Source organism: Phyllostomus hastatus, unplaced genomic scaffold (assembly GCF_019186645.2).
Source record: "Phyllostomus hastatus isolate PE091 unplaced genomic scaffold, TTU_PhHast_1.1 phas_contig_196, whole genome shotgun sequence".
Lineage (NCBI taxonomy): Eukaryota > Metazoa > Chordata > Mammalia > Chiroptera > Phyllostomidae > Phyllostomus > Phyllostomus hastatus.
In genome coordinates this window covers 24,061,190-24,087,491 of record NW_025333709.1, presented here as the reverse complement: position 1 = coordinate 24,087,491, position 26,302 = coordinate 24,061,190, and the positions used below count along the sequence as shown (strand labels likewise).

At 40.4% G+C, this 26,302-nt stretch overlaps 1 protein-coding gene and 1 pseudogene across 2 annotated transcripts in view; both read left to right on the top strand.

Annotated features, from left to right (window-relative positions):
* Positions 1 to 24,127, top strand: part of PDS5A (PDS5 cohesin associated factor A) — a 118,041-nt gene extending 93,914 nt beyond the window's left edge. For both annotated transcript variants that reach the window (XM_045834152.1, XM_045834153.1), the window contains exons 29-33: positions 1,323 to 1,385; positions 2,107 to 2,252; positions 3,941 to 4,049; positions 11,975 to 12,327; positions 21,531 to 24,127. In XM_045834152.1, coding sequence (XP_045690108.1) covers positions 1,323 to 1,385; positions 2,107 to 2,252; positions 3,941 to 4,049; positions 11,975 to 12,327; positions 21,531 to 21,534 — 675 coding nt within the window. In that variant the 3' untranslated portion in view covers positions 21,535 to 24,127. The remainder of the gene's footprint in view (positions 1 to 1,322; positions 1,386 to 2,106; positions 2,253 to 3,940; positions 4,050 to 11,974; positions 12,328 to 21,530) is intronic.
* Positions 19,721 to 19,841, top strand: LOC123815985 (annotated as a pseudogene).
* Positions 24,128 to 26,302: the final 2,175 nt, after the last annotated feature.

Sequence of the window (26,302 nt, the reverse complement as noted above, 5' to 3'; positions counted from 1 at the left end):
TTTATAGGAATTATAAAGATCACAAAGTTATTTGCCCTCAATTGAATTTACTTTACAAATATTAAGTGAGCTCCTGAGTGTGAGTCCCTTTACTGGTAACCCAGCACTCTCATGGCTGGGACAGCACGTACCCACGTCGAGCTTTCGTACAGTAGTCGTCCCACTCTCAAGACAAAAATTGTTTTATCACTACACATAATTGTAATAGGTTTTTTATTGGATGTTTGAAACTTAGATGTTCTTGGCCATCTTAATAATAACTTAGGTTTTTTCTGCTTTCATTGAGCAGCTTTCCTCATTTCCTTTTCTATGCTAATCTGGTATAAATTGAAACAGTGGAAAACTAGGCATAGTAAAACAGTCTAGTGAGCCTATAGTGGAGTAACAAACTGATGTTTCTCATGAATAAAATAAAAGAACTCTTGTGCTCAGGCTTTGTAACATTTATTTTAGCTACATAAAAGCCTTTGTGCAAAAAGAAAAAAAAAAGATACAGCTGTGCCTGGAACACATGCCAAAAGTGTTATTTCTTTATGGGCACATTTGAGCCTCCTGTTCTTTTCCTGTAACACTAGTGTGAAGGTAAACATAGTAAGAGAAAGTTACTTTTTTGATTGTAGTAAATAATTTTGTTTCTGTGACACAATTGTGGTTTATTTGTATGCTGTTCCCAGGATATTTAACAGAGAGGCATCAAAGGATCAAATCTGAACCATTTTTATTCATTTTTTTCTGTTTATTGATTTTTAGAGAGAGAGAAACATCAGTTTGTTACTCCACTTATTTATGCATTCATTGATTGATTCTTGTATGTGCCCTTACTGGGGACTGAACCCGCAACCTTGGTGTATGAGAATGACACTCTCACCAACTGAGCTACCTGGCCAGGGCTGAACTCTTCTTAAGTTTTATATAAATATAACTTTCAAGAAAGTATCTTCAGTGTCCACATTTGGTTTAATTCATTCAGCAACTGGTCAGTACTACACCTACCAAAGAACATTATAATTCACTTAATTATATTTTGGCTGTGTATTTACTTTTATGATTTGGACGAAATCAAAATGTGAAAAAATGTGTTTTATTTTAGACGTCCAATGCACTATCTATTGCACTACGGAGCCACCTAAAATGTGTTTTATTTTAAATGTGATTTAAGTAATTTATCTGACATGTGCCTAAGTCTTATGTACCGTTGATTTAATTATGAAGCTAGACTTAGATTATGCTTCATTAAATATGCTTTGATTATTTGATTGATATGTAAGCACAAATGTAATAAAAATACATATGTTCCCTTTGGTTTTTATTTGTTTTGATAGGACTTCTGTAATGATAAGAGTTATATTTCAGAAGAGACGAGAGTACTTCTGTTAACAGGAAAGGTACTGTGTACTAGATAATTTGAGGATCTTTGTCTCATGTGTGTATTACTTGTGATATTCTTAGAAATAACCATTAACTGGCCTCAGATTTTATAGTTCCTGGTTCTTAGGGATGATGTTGTGGATTGTATCATCTAAAGCATTTGTTCTCTCGGGCTTGTTTGTTTGGCCTTGAACCATTTTGTGTTCCTATCAATCCTGATAGGCTTCAAGTTATTTAGAATCCACAAAGCAGATTTTCCTGAAAAGAAGTATAATAAATTTAGATGCATAAGATAAAGAGAGGAAATAATTTTAAAGTATTAATCAGTTAGACATTATACTCTGTAAAAGTACTAATATGACACCTGAAAGAGTAAGGGAAATTTAATTTTTGATTAACACTATCTGAACTATTACTATGTATGCTCAATAATTTACCTGTAATAAATTTTGTCTTGTTATATTTCACTGTGTTTGAAGGACACTCATTTTGATTGAGCAATAAAAAAATAATTAAATATTGCCTAGTTATTAAGTAGAGGTAATACTTATGACTTATAATTATTGTATTCAGATAAACAGTTTTACTGAATTATCATTTTTAACAAATTAAGATTAACTTTTGAAAGTAATAGTAATTTCTTGGTTTAAGCCAAACAAATATTTCTGACATGTGCCTAAATTTATATGTATTCTTTTCAATAAGGTATAAAATAACATGCATATGTGTAATTTTTAGCCAAAACCTGCTGGAGTACTAGGTGCAGTAAACAAGCCTTTATCAGCCACAGGAAGGAAACCATATGTTAGAAGCACTGGAGCTGAGACTGGAAGCAATATTAATGTAAATTCAGAACTGAACCCTTCGACCGGAAATCGATCAAGGTAATTCTTCTCTCCATTTGTTTTTGTTACTATCACTCACTACTCAATATCACAAAAATAGATTTTAGGAAATGTTTTGATACAGAATAACCATGCTGGATTTTGGCATAAATAATGATGAAAAGTGAAAGTGTACTACAGCACTCTAAGTGTGTAGAAAAGTTAAATTTTTATAATATGACTAATTTTATTATAATGAGGAATTACAATATAAGTAATTTTATTCTTAGCCATGAAATTTTATTTTTATTGTTTAAAGAATTTTTTTTAATGTTATATATTTTTTAAAAGATTTTCTTGCCCTGGGTGGCATAGCTCAGTGGATTGAGCACAGGCTGCAAACCAAAGTGTCACAGGTTCAATTTCCCAGTCAGGGCACATGCCTGGGTTGCAGGCCACGGCTCCCAGCAACCGCACATTGATGTTTCTCTCTCTCTCTCTCTCTCTCTCTCTCTCTCTCTCTCTCTCTCTTTCTCCCTCCCTTCCCTCTCTAAAAATAAATAAATAAAATCTTTAAAAAAAAAGATTTTCTTTATTTTTAGAAACAGGGGAAGGGAAGGAAAAAGGGAGAGAAACATCAATGTGTGGTTGCCTCTCACATGCCCCCTACTGGGGACCTGGCCTACAACCCAGGCATGTGCCCTGACTGGGAATCAAACCCACAACCCTTTGACTTACAGGCCTGCACTCAATCCACTGGGCTACACCAGCCAGGGAGCATGAAATTTTAACAATAAACTGAACTGGTGGTGTTTTAAACACATTCTTAACAGGAGAACCAACCCCAAAATACAGAATAAATTAATGTGAAATCTGTGGTTTACAGAGATTGTGGGGCTCAATCACCTCCCCTGTGGATTCTTGTAGCCCCCACCTTTGCAGAGCGTTAAGAACAGACTGGAGACATACTATAATCTATCATTGCATTTCTGTTTTGTTTTAGAGTCCGTCCCCCCCCCCCCCAAGAGGTAGGCTTAGAATAGTCGTGTTATTTTGTTTCTTGACAACTAATCTTTCTCTCAGATGGTTTTAAGTAGCTATTTTTATTTTGTATTAGTAAGGTCATATGGAAATCAGTAACACGATATAGCCCTAGCTGATGTGGCTCAGTGGATTGAGAGCCAGCCTATGAACCGAAAAGTCACCAATTCGATTCCCAGTCAGGGCACATGCCTGGGTTGCGAGCCAGGTCCCCAGTGGGAGGCATGTGAGAGGCAACTGATCGGTGTTTCACTCGCACATCAATGTTTCTCTCCCTCTTGTTTTCCCTCCCTTCCCCTTTCTAAGAAAATGAATGAAATCTTTTAAAGAAAATAACAGGATGTAATAGAGCAGTGGCCTGTAATCACTGATCTGACTCTTGCTAACACTGCCCCTTCTAAACCAGCCTGAGGTTCTTTCTTCTTTTTTTTTTTTTTAAGATTTTATTTATTTATTTTTTACAGAGGGAAGGGAGGGAGAAAGAGAGAGAGAAACATCAATGTGCGGTTACTGGGGCCCGTGGCCTGCGACCCAGGCATGTGCCCTGACTGGGAATCGAACCTGCAATGCTTTGGTTCACAGCCCGAGCTCAATCCACTGAGCTACGCCAGCCAGGGCAGTTTCTTACTTCTTCTTATTGGTGTAGTGAGAGAGCAAACATTCTGTTCATGTGGTGACATAAAGAAGTGGTTATTTTTCTTCAACAGGGAACAGAGTTCAGAGGCAGCAGAAACTGGAGTGAGTGAAAATGAAGAGAACCCTGTGAGAATTATTTCTGTCACACCTGTAAAGAATATTGACCCAGTAAAGAATAAGGTAAATTTTTAAAGTTTAACAAATGGATTTCTCCTGTGAAAATTCTTATTACAAATTTCACAGTAGGGGTGAGAAACCCACAGTACAGGTTAATGGATACTACATATGGTGCGTGTGTGTATACCACCCCTTGCTATACTGAGTGTGCTCTCACTGTCCAGAATGACTCTGCCCGCGTCTACTCACCCCATTTTACAACAGTTTATGCCGTCACACATACAGTAGCCTTCTCCCAACACCTTGAAAGAGTGGGATTTGAGGTTTTTAGATCTTACTTTCAAAAACTTACTGACTCCTGCCAGAGCAGGAGTCAGCACTGCTTTGTTTCTGTTGTACTTATAGAAGTTTATGAATTAACCTTTTTAAATGTGTTTGAGCTTTTGTTTATAGCTCCATTCTTTGTTGTTGACCTTTTAACTATGGCATCTAATTTTCTTAACAGTGTTTTGGTAGGACTGAAAGGAGTATAACATTGGTAGGAGCATCAGACAAGCCCCCAAGTGTGAATCCTGGCCCTGCTGCTTGCTGGCTATGTGTTTACTGGGGCAGATGGCTTGGCTTCTAAGCTTCTGTTCAACTGTAGGATGAAATTGATAATGTTCCTCAGTAAGAATGGCATGAAGATACCATCATCTCTCTTCACACAGAATTATATTCTTGACATACTTATCTTTGTATTGCCCAGCATATATTCATGGTATTCATCAAATGTTTTTAGGATTACCTTTTGGGACATAAAATATAGGACTATACGTTTATCCCACAGTAGCTGAACTTTTTCTCTCTACATTCATTATCTGAACTCAAAATGAATAGATAAGAATCCTTTAATTTTTTTCATTTACTATTGACACTTAAAAATATTTTATATCAGTTACAGGTGTACAGCATAGTGGTTGGACATTTTTATAATTTATGAAGTGATCCCCCCCAAAGATACATTTTAGATCAGTCTCATTATCCAAAATCTTGCTGTTTGCTGTACAGCATTCACTGTGTCAGCAAATTTAGCTAACAGGAGACCTCTCCCTGTCCAAACTCTTGGAACTCAGAAACCAGTAGATTTGGGTATTGTTGGATCCTTGTATAGAATTAAACAGTCTTGACGTAAACAAGTTTAGATGCAAAAATGAATGTTGCCATAGTCATTTAGTGAAACACTACTTATAATACATTTTTAGAGGTGGTACAGCGATGTAAGTGTTTATCTTGTCAAACCGCTATCCATAATCATTCCAGTCTCTTCTGTAAAATTCTATATAAGATAAATTGGACATTTAAATTCTAAATTCTGAGAGATTAAAACATTACGTTCTGATTGATCTATAATAGTATATTGTTCCAAACCCTTACTTTAACTTTTTCATGCTTCCAAAGAATGTTTTAACAAATTCCCTGTAGCCTGAAGAGATAGGGGTTGGTGGTATTTTGGCAAAGTCCTAATAGTCTCCTTGTCAGGTGTCCCGTAGGTTGATATGGTTATTTCTTTTTAGGGTCTGGTCCTCAGTCTTGTAGGCTCAAAAAACTATCCTGTTGGTATACTAAAAGAAGCTAGAGCCCTAAGGGAATGTTTCTTGCTAGCCAGTTTCTCAGAGACTGGTGCATAAACCAATTGTTTTAGGTACACATATGAAAATGATCCAGCAAACTGAATATGCATTTTACAGATCAGCACGTTCTCCACTGTTGTTTTCTCTGTGGGGGAAACCAGAGTGTAATATGATCGATGAATGAGGGGAATGGTTAAAAGAAGAACCAAGACACATCTGTGGGTTTGGGCAAGCAATACTGCCAGTGCCATCCTTTCGGAACCTTCTTTTTCTTGGTGCCTATAACTGGCCACCGGGTTTCCTCCTCATGTAGCTTGTCCGTGAGTTCTGTATCCATATGCACATGTACATGATGCTCATAGAATGTCTAAATATGATCATGTGCGATTTTTAATGTAGCCCTTCTTTTCCTTTTAAACAGCCTAATCTGCTTGTTCATTTTTTTCCACAGTCTTAGTTTCACTTATGTGCGTATACACATATTTTCTTTCCCTCTGTTTGCCGCTACAAACAATGTGACATTAAATATATACTTGTGGTTTTATTTTTGTGGCCTAGGTTCTAGTAGTGGGGTTACAGGACCAAAGGGTAAATGTTACAGAGTTTAGATATTTTCATACTGCTTTCATGAAAAAGTGGAACACTTAACATTTTTACCAGCAGGGTATGTGAGTACTTTTTTCTACATGTCCACCAAGAACAGGTTTTATAGTTCTTCTGATTTTTGTTTTTTAGTCTCAAGTATCAAAACTAGTACCCTACTGTTTTAATTTGAATTTCCCTCACTACTAGTATTTTTACTGACCACTTAGATGTGCTCTTCTGTAACTTGCCTGTCCATATTTGCTCATTTTTAAATTATCTTTTTCTTGACTAAACTTCTGATGCTGTAAGTAATTTTACCTTCCTGTTAACATTCTTGCTCCTTTCTGATCCAGTCACCATGTAGCAGCCAATTTGACCTTTTAAAAATGTAATTTGGATTATGTTTGTCTTCGATTTAAAGCCTTCAATTGCTGGGTTTCTTAACATATTCTGTAAGGCATTCATGATCCGGCCCATGTCTGCCTTTCTGACCACCCACCCAGGACTCCCGGCGGGCCAAGATCTTACATTTTCCAGCTCTTTCCCTCTCCAGGGACTTTTGTGCTGCCTCTTCCCTCTGTCTGAAATACTTCACTTTTTATGTGATGAGCCCTACTGTGATATTATTTAAATAATTCTCCCCCAAAATTGGTATTTCTTCTGATTTTTTTCAAAATGCCCTATTCTTTAATCTCTTCACACTTGTGATTTATACTTAAATACTTGTTTGCCTTTTAAAAAACCCTAGTCATCTACCATGCTCTATCTACAGGAGGATAAGAAAATTATCAGTTTTGATCCCCAGTCTAAATCCAGCAGCCACTGCACCTGATAGGCATTCAGTTCAGCGAATGGTTCCTCTTTAGATTTAATACCTGGTGGTTTCACTGATTTGTCCTGTTCTGCCCAGAAATCACTGTTTTTCCCCAGGGCGAGTTTGCATATCTGTTCTCTGACCCATTGTGCGTTTCAGTTTCATTCACGTGGACCGCCTTACTCTTGTTTTTCATGTGTTACCCATGCTATTAAAATGCGGATTAACGTTAGAGTAAACCCTAAAGTGAAACACTGACATGGGGCTTTTCTTATTTAAATTACTTCTATTATGAATTTTCATGTACCCAAATTTTCTTGAAAACTAATTTATAGTATTTTAAAATCATTTTATATTTTCAGTTACAGGTGACCTTTAGTTTCAGGTGTATCCCCCAGTAATAAGACATCATATAATTTACTAAGTGATCATCCCAATAAATGTTGTACCCATTTGACACCATACATAGTTATTAGAATATTATTGGCTATATTTCTTATGCTGTACTTTACATTCCCATGACTATTTTGTAACTACCAATTTGTACTTCTTAATCTCTTTACCTTTTTCACACTACCCCCACCCTACTCCCATCTAGCAACCATTAAAATATTCTATCTATGAGTCTGTTTCTGTTCTGCTTGTATATTTTTTTTTCAATTGTTGATAGGTATGTATTTATTGCCATTTAATTGTTAGTATTTTTTATCTCTTTTTTTCTCCTTCTTAAAGAAGACTCTAACATTTCAAGTAACACTAGTATGGTGGTGATGAACTCCTTTAGCTTTTTCTAATCTGGGGAGCTTTTCATGTTCTTCTATTTTAAATAGCCCTGACTGGTGTGGCTTTAGTATATTGGGCATCATTCCGCAAACTGAAAGGTCACCAGTTTGATTTCCAGTCAGGACACATGCTTGGGTTGCTGGCCAGGTCCCCAGTTGGTGGGGGGTGTGCAAGAGGCAACCAGTCAATGTGTCTCTCATACATCAATATTTCTCCTCCTCTCTTTCTCCCTCCCTTCCCCACTCTCTAAAAAAATTAATAAAATTAAATTATAGCTTTGCTGGGTAGAGTAACCTTGGTTGTAGGTCCTTGCTTTTCATCACTTTGAATTTTCTTGCCACTCCCTTCTGGCCTTCCAAGTTTCTGTTGAGATACCAGCTGACAGTATTATGGGAGCTCCTTTATTGCTTTTAAGATTCTCTTTGTCACCCTGGCTGGTGTGACTCACTGGAATATGCACCAGCCTGTGAACCAAAAGGTCACCAGTTCAATTCCCAGTCAAGGCACATGCAAGGGTTGCAGGCCACGTCCCCGGTTAGGGGTGTAGAGGCAACCAGTCGGTGTTTCTCTCTCACATCAATGTTTCTTTCCCTTTCTCTTTCCCTTCTCCCTCTCTAAAAATAAATAATGTTTTTTAAGATTCTCTCTTTGTCTTTAACCTTTTGCATTTCAATTATAATGTATCTTGCTGTGGGCCTCTTTGGATTCATCTTGTTTGAGTTTTTCTGTGCTTTCTGGACTTGTATGTCTATTTCCTTGACCAGGTTAGGGAAGTTTTCCATCATTATTTTTGAAATAGTTTTTCAACTTCTTGCTCTCTCCCTCTTCTCCCTTCAGTACCCCCATGATGTGAATGTTGGTGTGCTTGAAGTTGTCCCAGAAGGCTCCTTCCACTATCCTTACGTTTCTGGATCCTTTTTTCTTTTTGCTGATTTGATTGGGTGTGTTTTGCTTTCTTATATTACAAATCACTGTTTGATTCTCAGTTTCATGTACTCTAGTGCTAATTCTCTGTAAATTATTCTTCATTTCAGTTAGTGTATCCTCCATTTCTGACTGGTCCTTTTTTATGATGTTGAAGTTCTCTCTAAGTTAATTTACTTTTCCCCTAAGTTTACTGAGCAGCCTTATAACCAGTGTTTTGAGCTCTGCATCTGATAGATTGGTTGTCTCCATTTTGTTTAGTTCTTTTTCTAGAGTTCTGTTCTTTCATTTGTAACATGTTTCTTTGTCCCCTGATTTTGGCAGTCTCCCCGTGTTTGTTTCTACGTATTAGGTAGAGCTGCTACATCTCCCAGGCCTGGTAGAGTGACATAATACAGTACGTGTTCTGTGGAGTCCAGTGGCACAGCCTTCCTATTCACGTGAGCTGGGCACTCCAGATGTCCCAAATCTCCACTGTGTGGGCTGCATGCTCCTTCCTGTGTTGTTGAGCTTTGATTGCTGTTGACACTTCAGTTGGAGTTATTTAACCCCAGGCCAATTAGCTGTAAGGACTGCCTGTGACCACCATGGAATATCCGCTTTGTAGGGGACCACCCCAAGGAGCAGGACTTCCTTTAGCAGGACTCTGGTGCCCACTGAGTCTGCCCCTTGAGTGTGTCACTTAGGTGGTGCTTTGACATGAACTGAAGCTATCCAGTTAGTGCGCTGGCTCTGGGGCCTCCTATGAGGTGCAGGCCAAAGTCAGCCATCACCTGTGTTCTGTCTGGGGCCACCAGGCACGTGCTACAAAACGATCTGCAGATGGCTGCTGCTAGTGCCTGGCCAGGGGCCACAAAGCAAGAGGTACAGGGCATACCAAGGCCAGATGCTTCTTGTTTGAGAGAGTTTAGGAAAATTTGAAGCAAGAGCGAAGACAAGTCATCATATGGAAAAGCCACTGGAAAAAGCTTGGGTGGACCTGAAAGTTCGGTAGGGCAGGGCAAACAGTGTTAGCCTGGTTGATGAAGATTCAGAGCCTATGGGCTCTGTGGTGAAGGACTTAGAAAAGGAACAATGGTTTCTGCCAGCATTTCTGTCTGGGAGGAAGCTGCTCCTCCAGTTCTCACCTGATGCCGGACACTTTAGTTTCTTCCTGTATGTCCCTGGTTCCTTCTGAGCTGCTTCCCCAGCGCTGGAGCTGAGGGAGTGGGTCTAAAAGAGTTTGTGTTTCTTAAAGGCCCTTAAAGAAAAATGCCTAGGACTCAAGAAGCCCACTGCATCCCTCAGCCAAAATTCCTCCTGGGTTTTACAGCCAGAAGTTATGACTTCTCTTCCTGGCATTGGAACCCTGGGCTGGGGGCCCTGTTTTGGGGCTGGGGAGCCCTTGTTCCTTAGGTTCAGGGGTTCTCTGCAGCTGAGAGATACCTCCTGACTTTTAACCACTACATGTGGGTGTGGGACCAGCCCATTCTTCATTTTTGCCCCTCCTACCAGTCTGTTGTGGCTTCTTCTTTATAACTGTAGCTGTCGGCCTTGCTGTTCAGCTAGGTTTCAGGCAGCTCTAAATGGTGGTTGTCCTATACTTCTGTGGGTTGGCCAAAAACTTCATTTAGTTTTTTCTTACAATGGCTGTAGTAAGTTTTTAGTTGTGTTTAAGTTCAATTTTGTTAGATTGTATTGTGACAGCTGTCATATCAGAGTGCAGTTTTAAAAAATTATCAAAATTGATGAATTTTTGTGCAGCCATTTTAATATTGAAGATGGAAAAAAAAGGCAACATTTTCAGTATATTATGCTTTATTTCGAGAGGTAAAAACATAACTGAAATGCAAAAGAAAGATTTGTGCAGTGTATGGAGAAAGGTGCTGTGACTGATCTAATATATCAGAAGTGGCTGGTGAAGGTCTTGGTACTATTGACATTTTGACCAAATAATGCTTGGCTGTGGGGCTGTCTTATGCATTGGAAGATGTTTAGCAGCACCCCTGGCCTCTACCTACTAGAAGCCAAAAGCAGGAGATAGCTGACATGCTCAAAATATCCAAAGCAGTAAAGTTATTGGTGAAAATGAAAAACATGTCTTTTCATTTATGGTAAAAACCAAACAGACTTTCTGGCCAACCCAGTGTTTCTGATGTGGTTGTGGAAGGATGTGAGCGCCACATTCACCTGCGCAGCCACCTTGACAAAAACCCTCTACAGCACTTTTTCCCTAGTCCCTCTAAAAAGATTTTCTGAGGGAAATGAAGATTAATGTATTAATTAAAAAGATATATTCTAATTTTTGGATGATGACCGTACTCTTGTTTTCCTTGAATCAATTAATATTGTAACAATTAAAATTATAATTGGTTCCTAAATATCATCCATGTAAAGAACATTTTCATTCTGATAACTATTGTTCCTCCTAAAATCCATTATGTCTGTTATATTAAAATGAGATTTATTACTTTGAACATTTTAATTATATGTAATATATATGCTAAATTAGGAGGAGAAAAAATATTCAGGAAAAAAGTAGGTTATGCCCTGGCTGGTGTAGCTCAGTGGATTGAGCACGGACTACAAACTAGAGGGTTGCCAGTTCAATTTCTAGTCAGGGCACATGCCTGGGTTGTGTGCCAGGTCCCCTGTGGGGGCCACGTGGGAGGTGGCAACCACACATTGATGTCTCTCTCTCTCTCCCCCCACCAAAAAAAAATAAATAAAATCTTGAAAAAAAAAAAGTATAAAGTTAGCCCTAGCTGGGTAGATCAACTGGTGAAGTGTTGTTCCATACACCAAAAGGTTGTGGGTTTAATCCCTAGTCAGGACACGTATGGGATTTCAGAGAGAGGAAGGGAGAGTCAGAAACATTGATGTGAAAGAAAAACATTGATTGGTTGGCTCCCGTACACACCCTGATGGCAATTGAACTTGCAACCTAGGTATGTGCCTTGATCAGGAATCAAGCCTGGAACCTTTTAGTGTATAGAACAATGCTCTAACCACATGGGCCACCCAGCCAGGGTGACTTTCTCTATTGTATGTATTCTGCCTGTGCATTTTTAATAAGCATTTGGTGAGTGCATTATATCTGTCAACACTGTGGTAGAGACCATGCTCAAATCCCTACCCTCAAGGAGCTTACGCTCCTCATTGGCTGCAAGTAGTTAATGAGACACCCTGGAATCCCAACTCCTTCAAAATACGTTCAAAATATTTCTTTCTAGTACAGAGTATTGATATTTAAGAATTTGTGTTTATAGAGTTGTTCTGTGCTCTTTTAGGAGATTAATTCTGATCAGGCTACCCAGGGCAACATCAGCAGCGACCGAGGGAAGAAGAGGACAGTAACAGCAGCTGGTGCGGAGAATATCCAACAAAAAACAGACGAGGAAGTAGATGAATCAGGACCACCCGCCCCTTCAAAGCCCAGGAGAGGACGTCGACCCAAGTCTGAATCTCAGGGCAACGCAACCAAAAATGATGATCTGAGCAAACCTCTTAGCAAGGGAAGAAAGAGAGCCGCGGTCAGTCAGGAGAGCTCGGGGGGTTTGGAAGCAGGTAATGCCAAAGCACCCAAACTGCAAGACGGAGCCAAAAAGGCAGCACCAGCAGAGAGACAAATTGACTTACAAAGGTAATGTACATTATTTTTTCTGAACCTTTAATGTAGACATTTTGTTTTATGCTTAGTATGTGTCCGTCACCCCCAACACTTAGGCATTTAGGAGTGAAAACTGCCCTCAGTTTTCCTGAGTAGTTTATAGTGGCATTGGTTTTGATTTCATAACCTCCAGGATATTGATTTGACAAGAGATTTCCCTTTTCCTTTGGCTATATTTAACTAGGATATGGTATTTTGAAATATATGTGTATTAGCAAGGATACTATAATACTTGGTTTGGTGTCCTTCACATACTTGCATGAGGTTTACTTAAAATAAGTGGCTACCTTTTGGGTATAAAGGTCCCAGAATGAAGAAGGTAGTAGTCTTGACATAAGAACAAGGTATATTTCTACTCTTCACTTTCTCCTGTTAGAGTCCGTTTTAGTATCAGTCAACAGCTTACCCCTCCCCGCCCCGCCCCAGTGAAACAACCTCACAGGCTGTTCATCTTTGATCATTCTTGGGCTGGAATTCAGACTTTCCACAGTGTAACAGCGGTGCCCCAGTTGGAGATCTAGAAAGTTGGCTTTTTCCGTACTGGGACTGTAACTTGAACTCAGCCCTACCCCCACCCCTTCCTCCTTGTATACTTGCACCTACTCATCCCCCCTGAATTGGACTGGAAGCATCTGGGTGGGTTTCTTTTAGGAAAGAGACAGCTTTTATCATTGCAGGACACCCCCACCGCCCTGCGTCAGTCTTTTTAGCAGTCCAGTGTTGCTGAGACACGTGGGTTTGTGAGCACATTTTAAAAATAGTCATTTATGGAATTCCAAAGTTTGGATCTATTAAAGTTTCTTACATTTTAGGTGTCTCTGACCACCTTTTACAGCATCTCAGTGATAGCACATCCAGGCCCAGCCCTGGTCTAACTAGTGAGTGTTTCTCTTACTTCTAGATTTATAGGCTAATAAGTGTAGTGATGAAAACCAGTAGTAGGTGCAAATTCATTACTTTTCTCCTCAAATCTGGACCTTTTTAACCTCGGCCTCCTTTTCTTTATCAGTAATACAGTGTGATAACACCTTCCCCAAAGGGTGTTGTCAGATTTAAATGGATCAATAAATAAAGTGCCTTGCACAGAAGAAATGGTCAGGAAATTATCATAACCATTGTTCTGAGTTTTAGTTGCTTTACCCCTTAATACACTTTTCAGTTACACAAAAGTTGAACATTTTCCTTAGAGATTGCCATAATTATCTAAAGAGTTTCTAGAATTCTAGCCATTCCTCACCCACACAAAATAGTACTGGTCATCACACAGAGGCCACCTGAGCCACCTGACCTTAGCTGTCCTTCTGCCATTTAAGCAAAATACCCAGGTAACCAGACCTAGTCTCCAAATTAGGTTATTATAAAACCCACTACTTTTAGCTACACCATATGCCCCCCACAGCACTGAACAAACATTAGCCCTGGCTGGTGTGGCTCAGTGGATTGAGTGCCAACCTATGAACCAAAGGGTTGCTGGTTCAATCCACAGTCAGGGTGCATGCCTGGGTTGTGGGCCAGGTCCCCAGTAGGGGGCAAGAGGTGCATGAGAGGCAACCACATATTTATGTTTCTCTCTCTTTCTCCCTCCCTTCCCTCTCTAAAAATAAATAAATAAATTCTTTTTAAAATATTCCTTAAAAAACATTAATGCCAGAGACTGGTTTTGATTAAAAATGGCATTGGGCCTTAAGTCTTGAGTATACCATTCAGTGGATCAGTGGGCAGTGTGTTATTTAAAGTACAGGATTCTGTGATGGGTTTATATTCTACGTGAAGTTAAATGGTTAAATAAGATGTTCATGATAACATTAAGTTAATTCAGTAGAATAGTTCCAATAGTTGACACGTGCAGTTCAGAAACTTCTGATTATATTGTTGACCACTGCTCTGGCTGGTGGCTCAGTTGGTTGGAGCATCACCCCACATGCCAGAGGGACAAGGGTTTGATTGCCCATCAGGGCACCATTTGGAGGCGACCGATTGGTGGTGTTCTCTCACATCGGCTTCTCTCTCCCTCCATCCTTCTTCCCCTCCCTTTCTTCTTTCCTCCTTCTCTCTTAGGTCAATAAACATATCCTTGGTAAGGATTTAAAACAAAATTTTTTTTAAACTGTTGACTAATTCATGATTAACACAACATAAAAGTACTTTCTGAAAATTTCTCCCAAGCCCTCTTTTGTATTTTCCATTCTCTCCTGAACCTAACATACAACTATGCCCTTAAATTCTAGCATAACTTAGGCTTGGAATCCTGATGAACTATTCAGCAAAACCAGAAACGCTGTATTGCTCACGATATCCTCCTGGATACAGTCGAATGGATTATAGGTGCATGGTATTGCTCCTGTGCTTCTCACTCACTCTCAGCCAACCCTTCACTGAGTGCCAGGCATTGTGCTAGGTGTTGGCAATACAAAATTACTCAAAATGGAGATGTTCTTGCACTCAGAGAATGGACTATCCCAGCCTGTTGACTCAAAAAGAGAACACACTTTGACTTTAGGTCTGTTGATCAATACAGTTAAGGTATAGAAATGTTTTTTATAATTATTACATAAAACAGTGAAATTCTGACACATGCTATAAGTTTTAAGGATATTATGCAAAGGGAAATTAGCCAGACCAAAAAGAACAAATACCGTGTGGTTCCATTTACATGAGGTCCCTGGAGAAGCCACACTCATAGACACAGACATTAGCATGGGGGTTGCCAGAGGAGGAGGGAGGAGGTGGGGGTCGGTGTTTGTGGCTGCAGAGTTGCAGTTTGGGAAGCTTGATTCTAAGCTTTTTGTTAACCTATAAAATCCTTACAACATCTCTCTGTGGGTAAGTACTGTCATTATCCCAGCAGGCAGAGAGGGTCCATGTAGCTTTTAGTCTGTTTGCTTCAGTAGCAGATCCAGGTTTAAACCCAGACAGTGTCGCTCTGGAATTTGTAACCGCCATTTTATACAGGGGTGGGCAGAAGTTCTTTGTGTGGAAAAAGAGATGCAGGTTGTTATTATTACAACAGCTTTATTAACTCGAAAGAATGTCACAATGCAACTGTAAACCTCCCTTTGCCTGCCCCTGTATATTGTGCTTCTAAGGTAAAACTAAGTCTTAATTCTGCGGGCAGTACACATGTACACAAAACTGGTGTAACAGAGGATGCTTTGAAAATACTGAACTAGCATATTTTAAATAACTACTGTACCACGTAGATGTTAACAGTTCCCATAGAGTACAATATGTTTGCGTACAGTTCCTTTTTATAACTATTAAGTAGAAAGCTAGTTTATTTAAAATGATCATAGGTTTGACTTCCGGCAAGATGGAGGAATAGGTGGACACACCGTACCTCCTCGCACAACCAAGATTAGAACAACAATAATTTACAGATAGAATAACACCCAAAACTGATAGAGGATTTATCTGAATGGAAGTCAGACAGCCAAGAAGTTGAAGTAGACCCATTCATCCAGACTGGTAGGCAGGGCCGAGAGGACGAGCTGGGCAGGTGCAGGGTCGGAGGCGCGCGGAGGTCGGGGAAAACTTGGCGCGAAATCGGCGCGTCAGCCATCCGGCGTGCAAGAACGCAGCGGTGGACGCTGAGTACGCAAGCTGCGGCTGGGGGAACCAGTGAGGCGGCGATTGTGGACTGGGGCAGAGCTCGCAGCCCAGGATCCCAAAGAAGGGACTGAGATCCCAGGAGAACGAAACTACCGCCATTGTTCCCTCCTGTCCCAGCTCTGGCCCCCGCCCCCACATATAACGTCACAATCTAACGACTGGGGTGCCCAGCCCCGGTGAACACCTAAGGCTCCGCCCCCCACCGTAACAAGAGCGACCAGACCGAAAAAAAAAAAGGAGAGACAGGGAGAGACATGTTTCCAACAGAACAGATCAGTTCCCCAGGACTCATCCTTTTGAGCGACCAAGAAATAGCCAATCTATCAGATGCACAGTTCAAAACACTGGTGATCAAAAAGCTCACGGAATTGGTTGATTTTGGGCGCAAATTAGATGAAAAGATGCAGGTTACCATAAAAGAGATGCAGGAAGATACACGGAGGAGAGCCAATAGTGAAGGGAAGGAAACTGGGTCTCAAAACAATACAGTGGACCAGAAGGAAGATAGAATCAACCAAGTAGGAAAGCATGATGAAATAAGAATTCAAAAAACCGAGAAGCTTAAGGCCATCCAGGACATCTTTAAACGTCCCAACATCCGAATTATAGGGGTACCAGAAGGGGAAGGGGAAAAGCAACAAATTGAGCACATATTTGAACAAATAATAAAGGAGAACTTCCCCAATCTGGCAAAGGAAATAGTCTTCCAAGAAATCCAAAACCTCAGAGAGCCCCAAAGAAGCTGGACCCAAGAAGAAACACACCAAGGCACATCATAGTTACATTAGCCAAGGTAAAAACGAAGGAGAGAATCCTAGAAGCAGCAAGAGATAAGGGGACAGTAACCTACAAAGGAGTTCCCATCAGACTGTCAGCTGATTTCTCCAAAGAGACCTTACAGGCAAGAAGGGGCTGGAAAGAAATATTCCAAGTCATGAAAGACAAGGACCTACATCCCAGATTGCTCTATCCAGCAAAGCTCTCATTTAGAATGGAAGGGCAGATAAAGTGCTTTTCAGATAAGGTCAAGTTAAAGGAGTTCATCATCACCAAGCCCTTATTTTATGAAATGCTCAAGGGACTTATCTAAGAAAAGAAGATAAAGAAAAAAACATGTATAGTAAAAGGACAGCAAACTCACAATTATTAACAACCACACCTAAAGCAAAACCAAAAGAAACTAAGTAAACAACTAGAACAGGAACAGAACCACAGAAATGGAGGTCACATGGAGGGTTAGCAACAGGGCGGTGGGAGGAGGAGAGAGGGGAAAAGATATAGAGAATAAGTAGCATAGAATGTAGGTTGAAAATAGATAGGGGGAGGGCAAGAATAGTACAGGAAATGTAGAAGCTAAAGAACTCATAAGTATGACACATGGACATGAACTAAAGAGGGGGGAATGTGGGTGGGAGAGGGTGTACAGGGTGGAGGGGAGAGAAGGGGGGAAATGGGACAACTGTAATAGCATAATCAATAAAATATATTTTAAAAAAATGATCACAGGTTAAACCAAACATACCAGCCGCAGTCATCTTTTTAACGTCTTTCAGAGTGCACACGTAGGCCCCTGCGTTGTATCGTCAAAGAGGGAAAAAACAGAGAGGTTCTTGAGAGCAGCAAACTTAAAGTAAATGAAGCACCAGGTGCTAAGAACACTGTCAGACCATGGTGAAAATTAGGTAGAATAAATGGAAAATATTTGGCATGGTGCTTGGCATATTTTAGTAGAAATAATAGTGATAACAGGGAAAGGTTATTGAACATGTATTGGCCTTGCCAACAGTCGTTATTAAGCAAGAACAACCCTGTGCTGGAGATGAGATCAGACTTGGAAAAAAGTACTGTTGGGGGTCCCCTGGCCAGTGCTGCCCAGGCTCCCCCTCGGTGCACTTCCAGCCGTGGTGGCTACAGGTAGATTTCTCGAACTTGTGCAGTATTTTGAAGCATTTGTAAACTATGAACACTCAGAACTCTATTAGTTTTTCTTCTTAATGTGCAAAAGATGTTTTTATGTGTAGTTACCACCCAAATATGGAATAGACAGGCACACTAAAACAAAAGTTCCTTGTTTGTGACTCAGCTGATGTTTTATTTGTCCCTCGACCTGAGGAAATGTGGAATAGTCAGAATCCTGAAGGTGCCAGCTTTGTTTCTGTTTCACGTGGAATTGTGGCTTCCACTTTCGTACAAGATTCTAAACATACCTGCAGTATTACCCGTGACTGATCTGACATCCCATCTGTGTTTTCCTGAGAGCTGGTGGAGGACCAGATACAGATTAAAGCCACGTGATTGAACAGTCCTGAATATAGAATTAATGTAACGCTTTGAATCATCCTCTTAAGGTTATCATTACAGTTTCAACCAGCTAATAATTAGTAAAGGAGACACAGAGTTGCCAGACCTGAGAGCCATGGAACACTACAGCTCTGAGCTGGGGATGAGCCCAGGGTGGGAGGGTCAGCTCGCTGGTTGCCCTGGCAAAGCAAAGCACAGCCTCGGGGCCTCGCGTTGTGCAGGCAGATCTGAAGTGCTGCACTTAAGCGGTTGACCCTGGATTTTAAGCTCGAACGCAGGACTTTGTTGAGTAAGGCCCAGATTCTTGTGCCTCAGTGGCCCTGCTTTCTGTCTCCAAATGCCATTCCTTTCTCTTCCATTACCTCACATTATTCTTCACACCTTCCACTTTCTCAACGTTTCACTTCCCAGGCGGTCAGTTCCGGCCCTCGTCACGCCTGTCTCTGCAGTGAGAAAGTGGAAGGTGTGAAGAATAATGTGAAGTAATGGAAGAGAAAGGAATGACATTTGGAGTCAGAAAGCAGGGCCATTGAGGCACAAGGATCTGGGCCTTACTCAACAAAGTCCTGCGTTCAGGCTTAAAATCCAGGGTCAACTGCTTAAGTGCAGCACTTCAGATCTGCCTGCACAACGCGAGGCCCCGAGGCTGTGCTTCGTCAGTCCACATCCAGGGTCCCTTCGGAGCAGCTGGTCTGCACCTTATGCTGACACCAGCCTCTGGAAACTCACCCAGTTTTATTACTTGATATTTATATTATTATCGTATTGTATGATTTTTAAAATTTTACTGTTAAATCAATGAAAAACATTGCCTTATTATTTCATTGAATCCTTCAGCCCTGTCACATAGAACTCTTGGTAAATGGTGGCCTCGAGAGCCATTTTCATGCCACGGCCATCACCTAACAGTGTGGCAGGTGCTGACCCTCTGGAGTCCCTCTTCCTGATGACGTAACAGTGGTGTCAGTGTGATCCCTGCTTACACAGCTTACTTACTGACTCGGGGATGGGTGTTCCACCAGAACATGGATAGTACATACAACAATTTTATTTCTTAATCTGAGAGTTGATGCCGAGCATTTTAACGTGTTGACTTAACTGCGGAACTTTTAGGTCCCTTTGGGTTGTTGCAATAAATGTATTCCCTCAGCTATGTACTGGGGAGACGGCTGTTTCCATAAATGTTCCTGTTTGTATTTTGGGCTGCTTTTAGTGTTGTTGCTTTTTATGAGAAAATTCCTTGAATTCACTCTGTACGTTTATAAAAATCAGCCATTTGTATAGTACGGTCAGGAAACAACACCTGGACACCTGGACAATTAGTGTTGTCTGGGTGTTGGATGAAAGATTGATCATCATTTAAGTTGTTTAGTTCACTTGTTTTTCCTGTATGTTTTTGAGCTGTTACCCAAATGGTAAACAATTCCAAACACTTTGCATTAAAAATGTGTCTTTTAGCTTTGTGCAGTGGCAGTATCGCCAATGAGGTTTATCCGAGGCACAATTATTGCTAATTGAAAAATGTGTCTTTATAGGTCTGCTGATTCTTGAGGATATTTTGCTTGTGCTTAAGGCCAAATCCTTCCACACCTGTGAAGAAACAGTCCCTAAACTTGGGACTTCTGGGGAAACTATGAATTTAAAGAAATTACAGATAGGATAACTGACTACAGTTCCCCCGTCTTTGTAGTAATATGTTTGTCTTAGCAGGCTTAGTGTGGGAGTGTTCAAGAATCTTGGAATTTCTATTCTTTTAAGCAAAGAACGTCCTGGCCTGGCCAGTGTGGCTCAGCTGGAGCACTGCCCCGTGACCCGTGTTGCAGGTTCAGTTCCTAGGCAGGGCACGTATAGCAGGCAGCCAGTGTTTCTCTCTCACATCAGTGTTTCTCTCCTTTCCTGTCTCTTAAAAAAATAAATAAATAAATAAAAATAAATAAATAAATGTCCTTGGTTGAGAATTTAAAAAAAAATTGTTAAGAATTTCCTGATCTCCTGTGCTTATTTGTATAGTGAGAAAGTTTCCTCATATCATATGGGTTCATATCTTAAAATTAAAATAACTCCTAAGTGTGCATCCTCATGTATTAAACTAATGTATATTAGTTTGATATGAATATCCTTATAGTGACAAGTGAATTTTTTTTTTCAAAGTAATATGAAGTTTTTCAGAAGCCAAGTGCTTGGAGTGATGGCAATTCACTTTGGACATAGAATTAAGTGCAGGAAGTTCTTCCAGTGAGCTGGACCATTTAAAAGTCTGTGAGAGCAGCCAGGAGGATGCTGAGGACTCAGAGCTAGGGAAGGAGAGCTTCCTGAAGGTGCAGCAGGCAGCTCGCAGGGGGTTCTTTGATTTCACACTGTTACACTTGTTTTGTATATTATAACAAGTTAACTTAATAATCTCTTGTAAGAGTCTTAATCACCTAAGCCCCCTTTTTTGAAGCACTGTTATTTTTATGATGTGAGTATGTAGTGTTGGGTTTTGGGAATATAAGCAAACAACTCCCTGTTTTTCTCTCCCAAGTTCGAAACTCTTGAGGAGACACAGTCTTCATGCTGATATGGCTGAGTGAAAGCGCGGGGTAACGTAGACCAGGTGGCCGAATGCCTTGCCCTTAAACTGAACCACAGGCAGACCCGAACCTAGACGAGGCCAGGCCCCGCGTGTTCACTTCCTCCCCTCGCCCCTCACCTGTTTAGACGGGTTCTTCCTCCTCCCTAAAAGGAGCAGGTGTGGGGAGAAGAGAAAAAGACCGTCTCCCACTCCTTCATGCTTCCAGACATTATAATTTCCTTCTCTGCTAATGGAGGATTCCTCTAACTTTTGAACAGAATTAAGCTACATTTTCTTCCTTGTTCTTTTAGTATACAAAAATGCATTTGTTGACCTGGTTCAGGAGTCAAAACTTATTTTGCTGCTTCTAAATTCATTTTGCCATAGTATTTAATAATTTCTCTTCTATAATACTTTGAAAGTTTTAATAAAAATTATAGTTATTTCAAATAGCTTTTTATTGTTTTAAGTATATCAGGCATTGGGTAGCAGCACTTAATGGTTGAAAATAAAAATTTCTTCATTGGCATTTTGTTGTTACATACATAGTTTAGGGAAAGATTCCTTAAACCAAGTAAAGCCTCAGGTAAAAATTTGGAAAAAAATATTTTTCAGATTTTAGCTAATAATTATAGAAATTAAGTAATTCTGGTTTGTTTTCCTGTTTATGTCTTTTCTAACTTTGCTTTCTTCTTCTACTCCTATCCCCAAGGTAAAAAGAAAACTCATTTGTAAAGGGAGAAAATGAAGGCCAAACAGAAGCAGCTCCAGCTTCTGCAAAAACCTGGATTCAGAATATCCCTGAACAGAAAATGAAGTTGACTTCAGAACACACACTTTCTGCCTTGGAAACTGAAAGAAACCATTACTTCCTTTCCCACGACCGCGGTCCTCCGGTGGAAATGTACAGCAGAGACTCTTGAGAGAGGCTAAAAGCAACTCTATTCTACCCTCCCCTGGACTTTTCTTATGAAAAGTCAATAATTAAGCAAATTGCTTAACACTTGGTTCCAGTTCCTGCATATCTGGAGTTAAAGGCATAAATCCACCATTAATTTCCATGCTGCAGTTTTAGTTTTAAAGAAAGTAACAGGATGTCCCTACACTGACACTGAAAATTTATCAATTTTAGAGCCAGGAGTTCCCGTGTTACACAAGAAAAAAGTAGAAGTCTACTGAATTAATTTTTTAGAAGAAAAAAGATCAGATGAAATATTTCTTTGTTTTCCTTTTGGAAACTTTTATGTATAATTCTTTCTGCCTGCCTACTTTTCTGCAAAAATGAGATGTACAGATTTCAGTTCCCTGCTATGAAAAGTGATGTGGCAATTTTATAAATGTTGCTTTCTGATTTTTATCAGAGTGAGAAAATAATTAAAATTATTATTGATTTCATATCACTTCATATTTTGATTTTCCCCACCATTTTAGTTTAATATAATTTGCAATAAATGTACATATTGTTGTTTCATAAAGCATATCATTTAAAATGGTTTTTACTCCTGTGATTATGTTGGAATATTTGGAATTTTAGAGGAGTAAAGACTGTCCAGTATTTGGTTTTATGATGTTTGTCACCAGATTTTTATTGATGTAAAAAAAATCAATTTTTTAAAATAGTTGGACGTTGGCAGCTGTGTGAGGAAAGTCAGAGGTGTGCAGGACTGCTCCCCGTCCCCAGCACCGCGCTGCTGGGGAGTGACCGTTGCTTCTGTCTGGCAGTCTGGGCTCCGTCTCTGTGCTTATTTTAGAAGATGACTTTGGCATTAGCATATTGTTTCTCGGCATTGTTCCTCATAGGTCATGTGTGCACTTTTGTGTACACATAATCATATTTAAGTTTTTTCCATAAAATAAATGCTTCTAGATGTCATATGGTAGTCTTTTTTAATCTTTTTATCATGTTTTCTTGTGAAATTTTTTACGTGAAAGGGCTAAAGTCACTAAAAAAAAACATTGCAGTCAACTCTCCATTATCTATATAAAATAGTGACTATGCCTCAGGTTTTGAATTTTGCAGTAATCAGAAACTTAAAATAATGAAGGCGTGTTATAAGAGGTAATTCGGGAGAAACTCCAATGTGTCCTTTCTCACGCCGAGTTGCAGCCTGCCCCTCGCTGTCCCAGAGCCCTGGCCACATGTGTTCACTCAGTTTCTGCGCACAGACCAGGCCAGAAGGCGTGGGTCAGAGGACGTGAACAGTGTCTGCGCTGTAAGTGGTCTCGACAGGCTGCAGTCCACGTAGGGTGTAAAGCGAACAGTGTCCAGAAAGGACTATTATGTGAAATGTGAAATTGAGTGATAGTATCACTGACGTCCTCATAGATAATCAAGAGTTGGCTGTATACTGACTGAGTGAAAGATGGGTAATTCTTTTAAATATGCATATACACACATTTAGGTATCAGATGATGGTTAGGGAACAATGGATACCAGTGATAGAAAAATATCTTAAAGGGGCAGAACATGCTCTGCTCTTCCTTATTGCCTCTTTTTATAACCCTTTAGAAGTCAAGTATAAAATATTGCCTCCAACATGCTGAAAAAATATCTATGCATAAGCATCAGAGAAGTCCCTCCAGCAATCAGTGGGCGTGTTCTATTTAGAAAAAAATGTAAAGTTCTCTTAGCATCAGACAACTTGATTCTTAATGCCATGCATTTGTCACCAATGAGAAGCACACTGGTAGGGACCTTTTTCTCTCAACTGTTTGATTACACAGCGTCACAGCTGACTAAATTACCTAGCATCGTCATATGTAATGTAATGTAGCAGAACTATTTGCCTCAGCTGTGGCTGCTCAGATTTCTGCAGGAGGAGTTAGCTAAAAGGATCTGGTCCACATACAGACGTGAATGCCCGCCCTTGGCTGTGTAACACCATGCAAGTGTCTGACCCTAAGGGAAGGGACAGCAGGATGATGGGAAGATTGAGCTGATGGGGAGGGACTTGTGTAAGGGAAATAAAATCCCTTAGGAATTTGGTATTTACATCTCAGCGAAATACAACACAAAGTGCAGACTTATATTTGAGAATTAATGTTAACCCTTTGTGTCTAGTTTGAAGCTTCTTGTATTTGTCTAAAACTACAAGCCAGAATTTTGTATCTCCTTTGATAAAAAGTGTGTATAATGTAAAGTAGTTTTGCATATTATTGTGCTGCATATGGGCTGAATTTTTAAAAATTTTTTTAAAGACTTGAAGCAGAACCTTGTAATTTGTGTAAATGACACATGTAAAATCCTACCATAAAATGCTAAAAATATGCATTGTTTCAAATAAAATCAAGAAATGCAGCATTATATAATAGTGTGGAGCCCTGAATATTCATGTATGCCCTGGTATGCCACCAGCTGATGAAGTGTCTTTGTTTATTTTCTGTTTAGACTCTGGAGTCTACATACCTTCATAAGAAATCAAATACCACCTTCAGACTTCCTGGCTAACTACTCTGATCGGGCTTCCAGTGACTGAGGGAGAACATAATAGATGATAAGTTTTGATGAACATTTGGGAAACTTTAGAAGTTGCTTTTTAACCTAAGATTTTTTTTAATATTTTCTTTTTTTAAGATTTTATTTATTTATTTTTAGAGAGGGAAGGGAGGGAGATAGAGAGAGAGAGAAACATCAATGTGCGGTTGCTGGGGGTCGTGTTCTGCAACCCAGGTGTGTGCCCTGACTGGGAATCAAACCTGCAACACTTTGGTTCACAGCCCGCACTCAATCCCCTGAGCTACGCCAGCCAGGTCATAACCTAAGATTTTTAAAGTGGCCTCTCATGTGTACTATCTGTGATACATGTCTTTACCCTAAATTTTAAACATGCTTATGTATAATGGTTTAAAAGCTACTTCATGGAGAGCAAGCAGGTTACATAAGTGTGTCTGGAATCACAGGTGAACAGAATGAGCAGCTACGAGGCCTGGTTCCCTGTTTCACCCCCAGTGGGATTATTCCACACCTTCCTGCTTGTTTTCTCGCAAGACTTCCCTGTCTTCACTATTCACGTGGATAAACTCTCAGTGGAAACCAATGGAAACTGAGTCTCCAGTAGTCTAACAAGGAGTTTGGCAGCCAGCCTAGATAGGAATGATGGCATTTCCTACAAGAAGTTAAAAGGTTGCCACAAGCCAGCAACCGTGTAGAACAATGGAAATGAACACCCGTGACCACACACCTCAGCCTGTATAGCCCAGGGCTCCAATCCTTCACTCCTATGAGAGTAGTGGACTTCATTTAGCATCTTAAGTTGAAGTACAGCGGGAGCATGAAGAAGGAGTCCACTTTTGGCTATTTTTTTAAAGATTTTATTTATTTACTTTTAGAGAGAGGAAGGAAGGGAGAAAGAGAGAAACATCAATGTGTCGTTGCCTCTCACATGGCCCCCACTGGGAACCTGGCCCACCACCCAGGCATGTTCCCTGACTGGGAATCGAACCCGCAAGCCTTTGGTTCGCAGCCCACGCTCAATCCACTGAGCCACACCAGCCAGGGCGCTATTTCTCAAATAACTTTTTTTTTAAGATTTTACTTTTAGAGAAGGAGAGAAACATGGCCTACAACCCAGGCATATGCCCTGACTGGGAATCGAACCTGCGACCTTTTAGTTCACAGGCTGGCGCTCAATCCACGGAGCTACGCCAGCCAGGGCTCAAATAACATTTCTTTATCAGTACTGATTACTGACCTCAGGCACATTTCTCACCCTCATTCTCTACTTACTCCCTAGCCAGGACCACGTATTGAATCAAATCCATTCCTTCTATGAAACAGCACTGTACCCATTCTTCCAGGAGCTTGAAAAGCAATCAGCCAGAGGTCAATATACACCTGAGAAGTGCGGTAGTGCAAAGATCTGTGGGAGCCAGTAAGAAAATGTAGGGTGGGGGGAGGAACAGCAATTTTCATTATCACAAGTATTTATTTAATCTGCACAGACTAGGCATAATGCCAGGAGCTGACACTCACAATATAAAACAATAGGACAACACAGGTAGAGGTGACCATTCCAGGTGACACAGTAAGTCAACTTCAGAGCCCTGATAGATGCTGTTAGAAGCAGAAAATCCCTACCTTTTCTATGTAGAGAAGTGGAGTTTTAACAATTGTGAGATGCAGGTCCATCCCTAAAGAAATGATTGGGCTGAGCAGGCACCTCATCAGGGATGAGCTGGAGCTGAGTGGGGTCGGGGGGGTGGGGCAAACTCCAGCTGGGGAAGGGCCAGAAGACTGCTACTTCAGCAATACACACTCCGCCTGGGCACTCCCACGGGCAAAGCAATGCTCTGTGCACAGGCTCCCGAATGCCTGCTCCCAGCCTCCAGACTCTGCTCACCCACTCCCCTGAGGGCCCCACCCCGAGCACAAAAGCTGTATTGATAATACGCATGGCTTCTTTGGAGAAACTGTAACTCTACAAACTTAGCAGGCTTCTCCGGGAAGCAAATTTTGGTGGGGAACCAAGCATCCGTTTTAGTTGT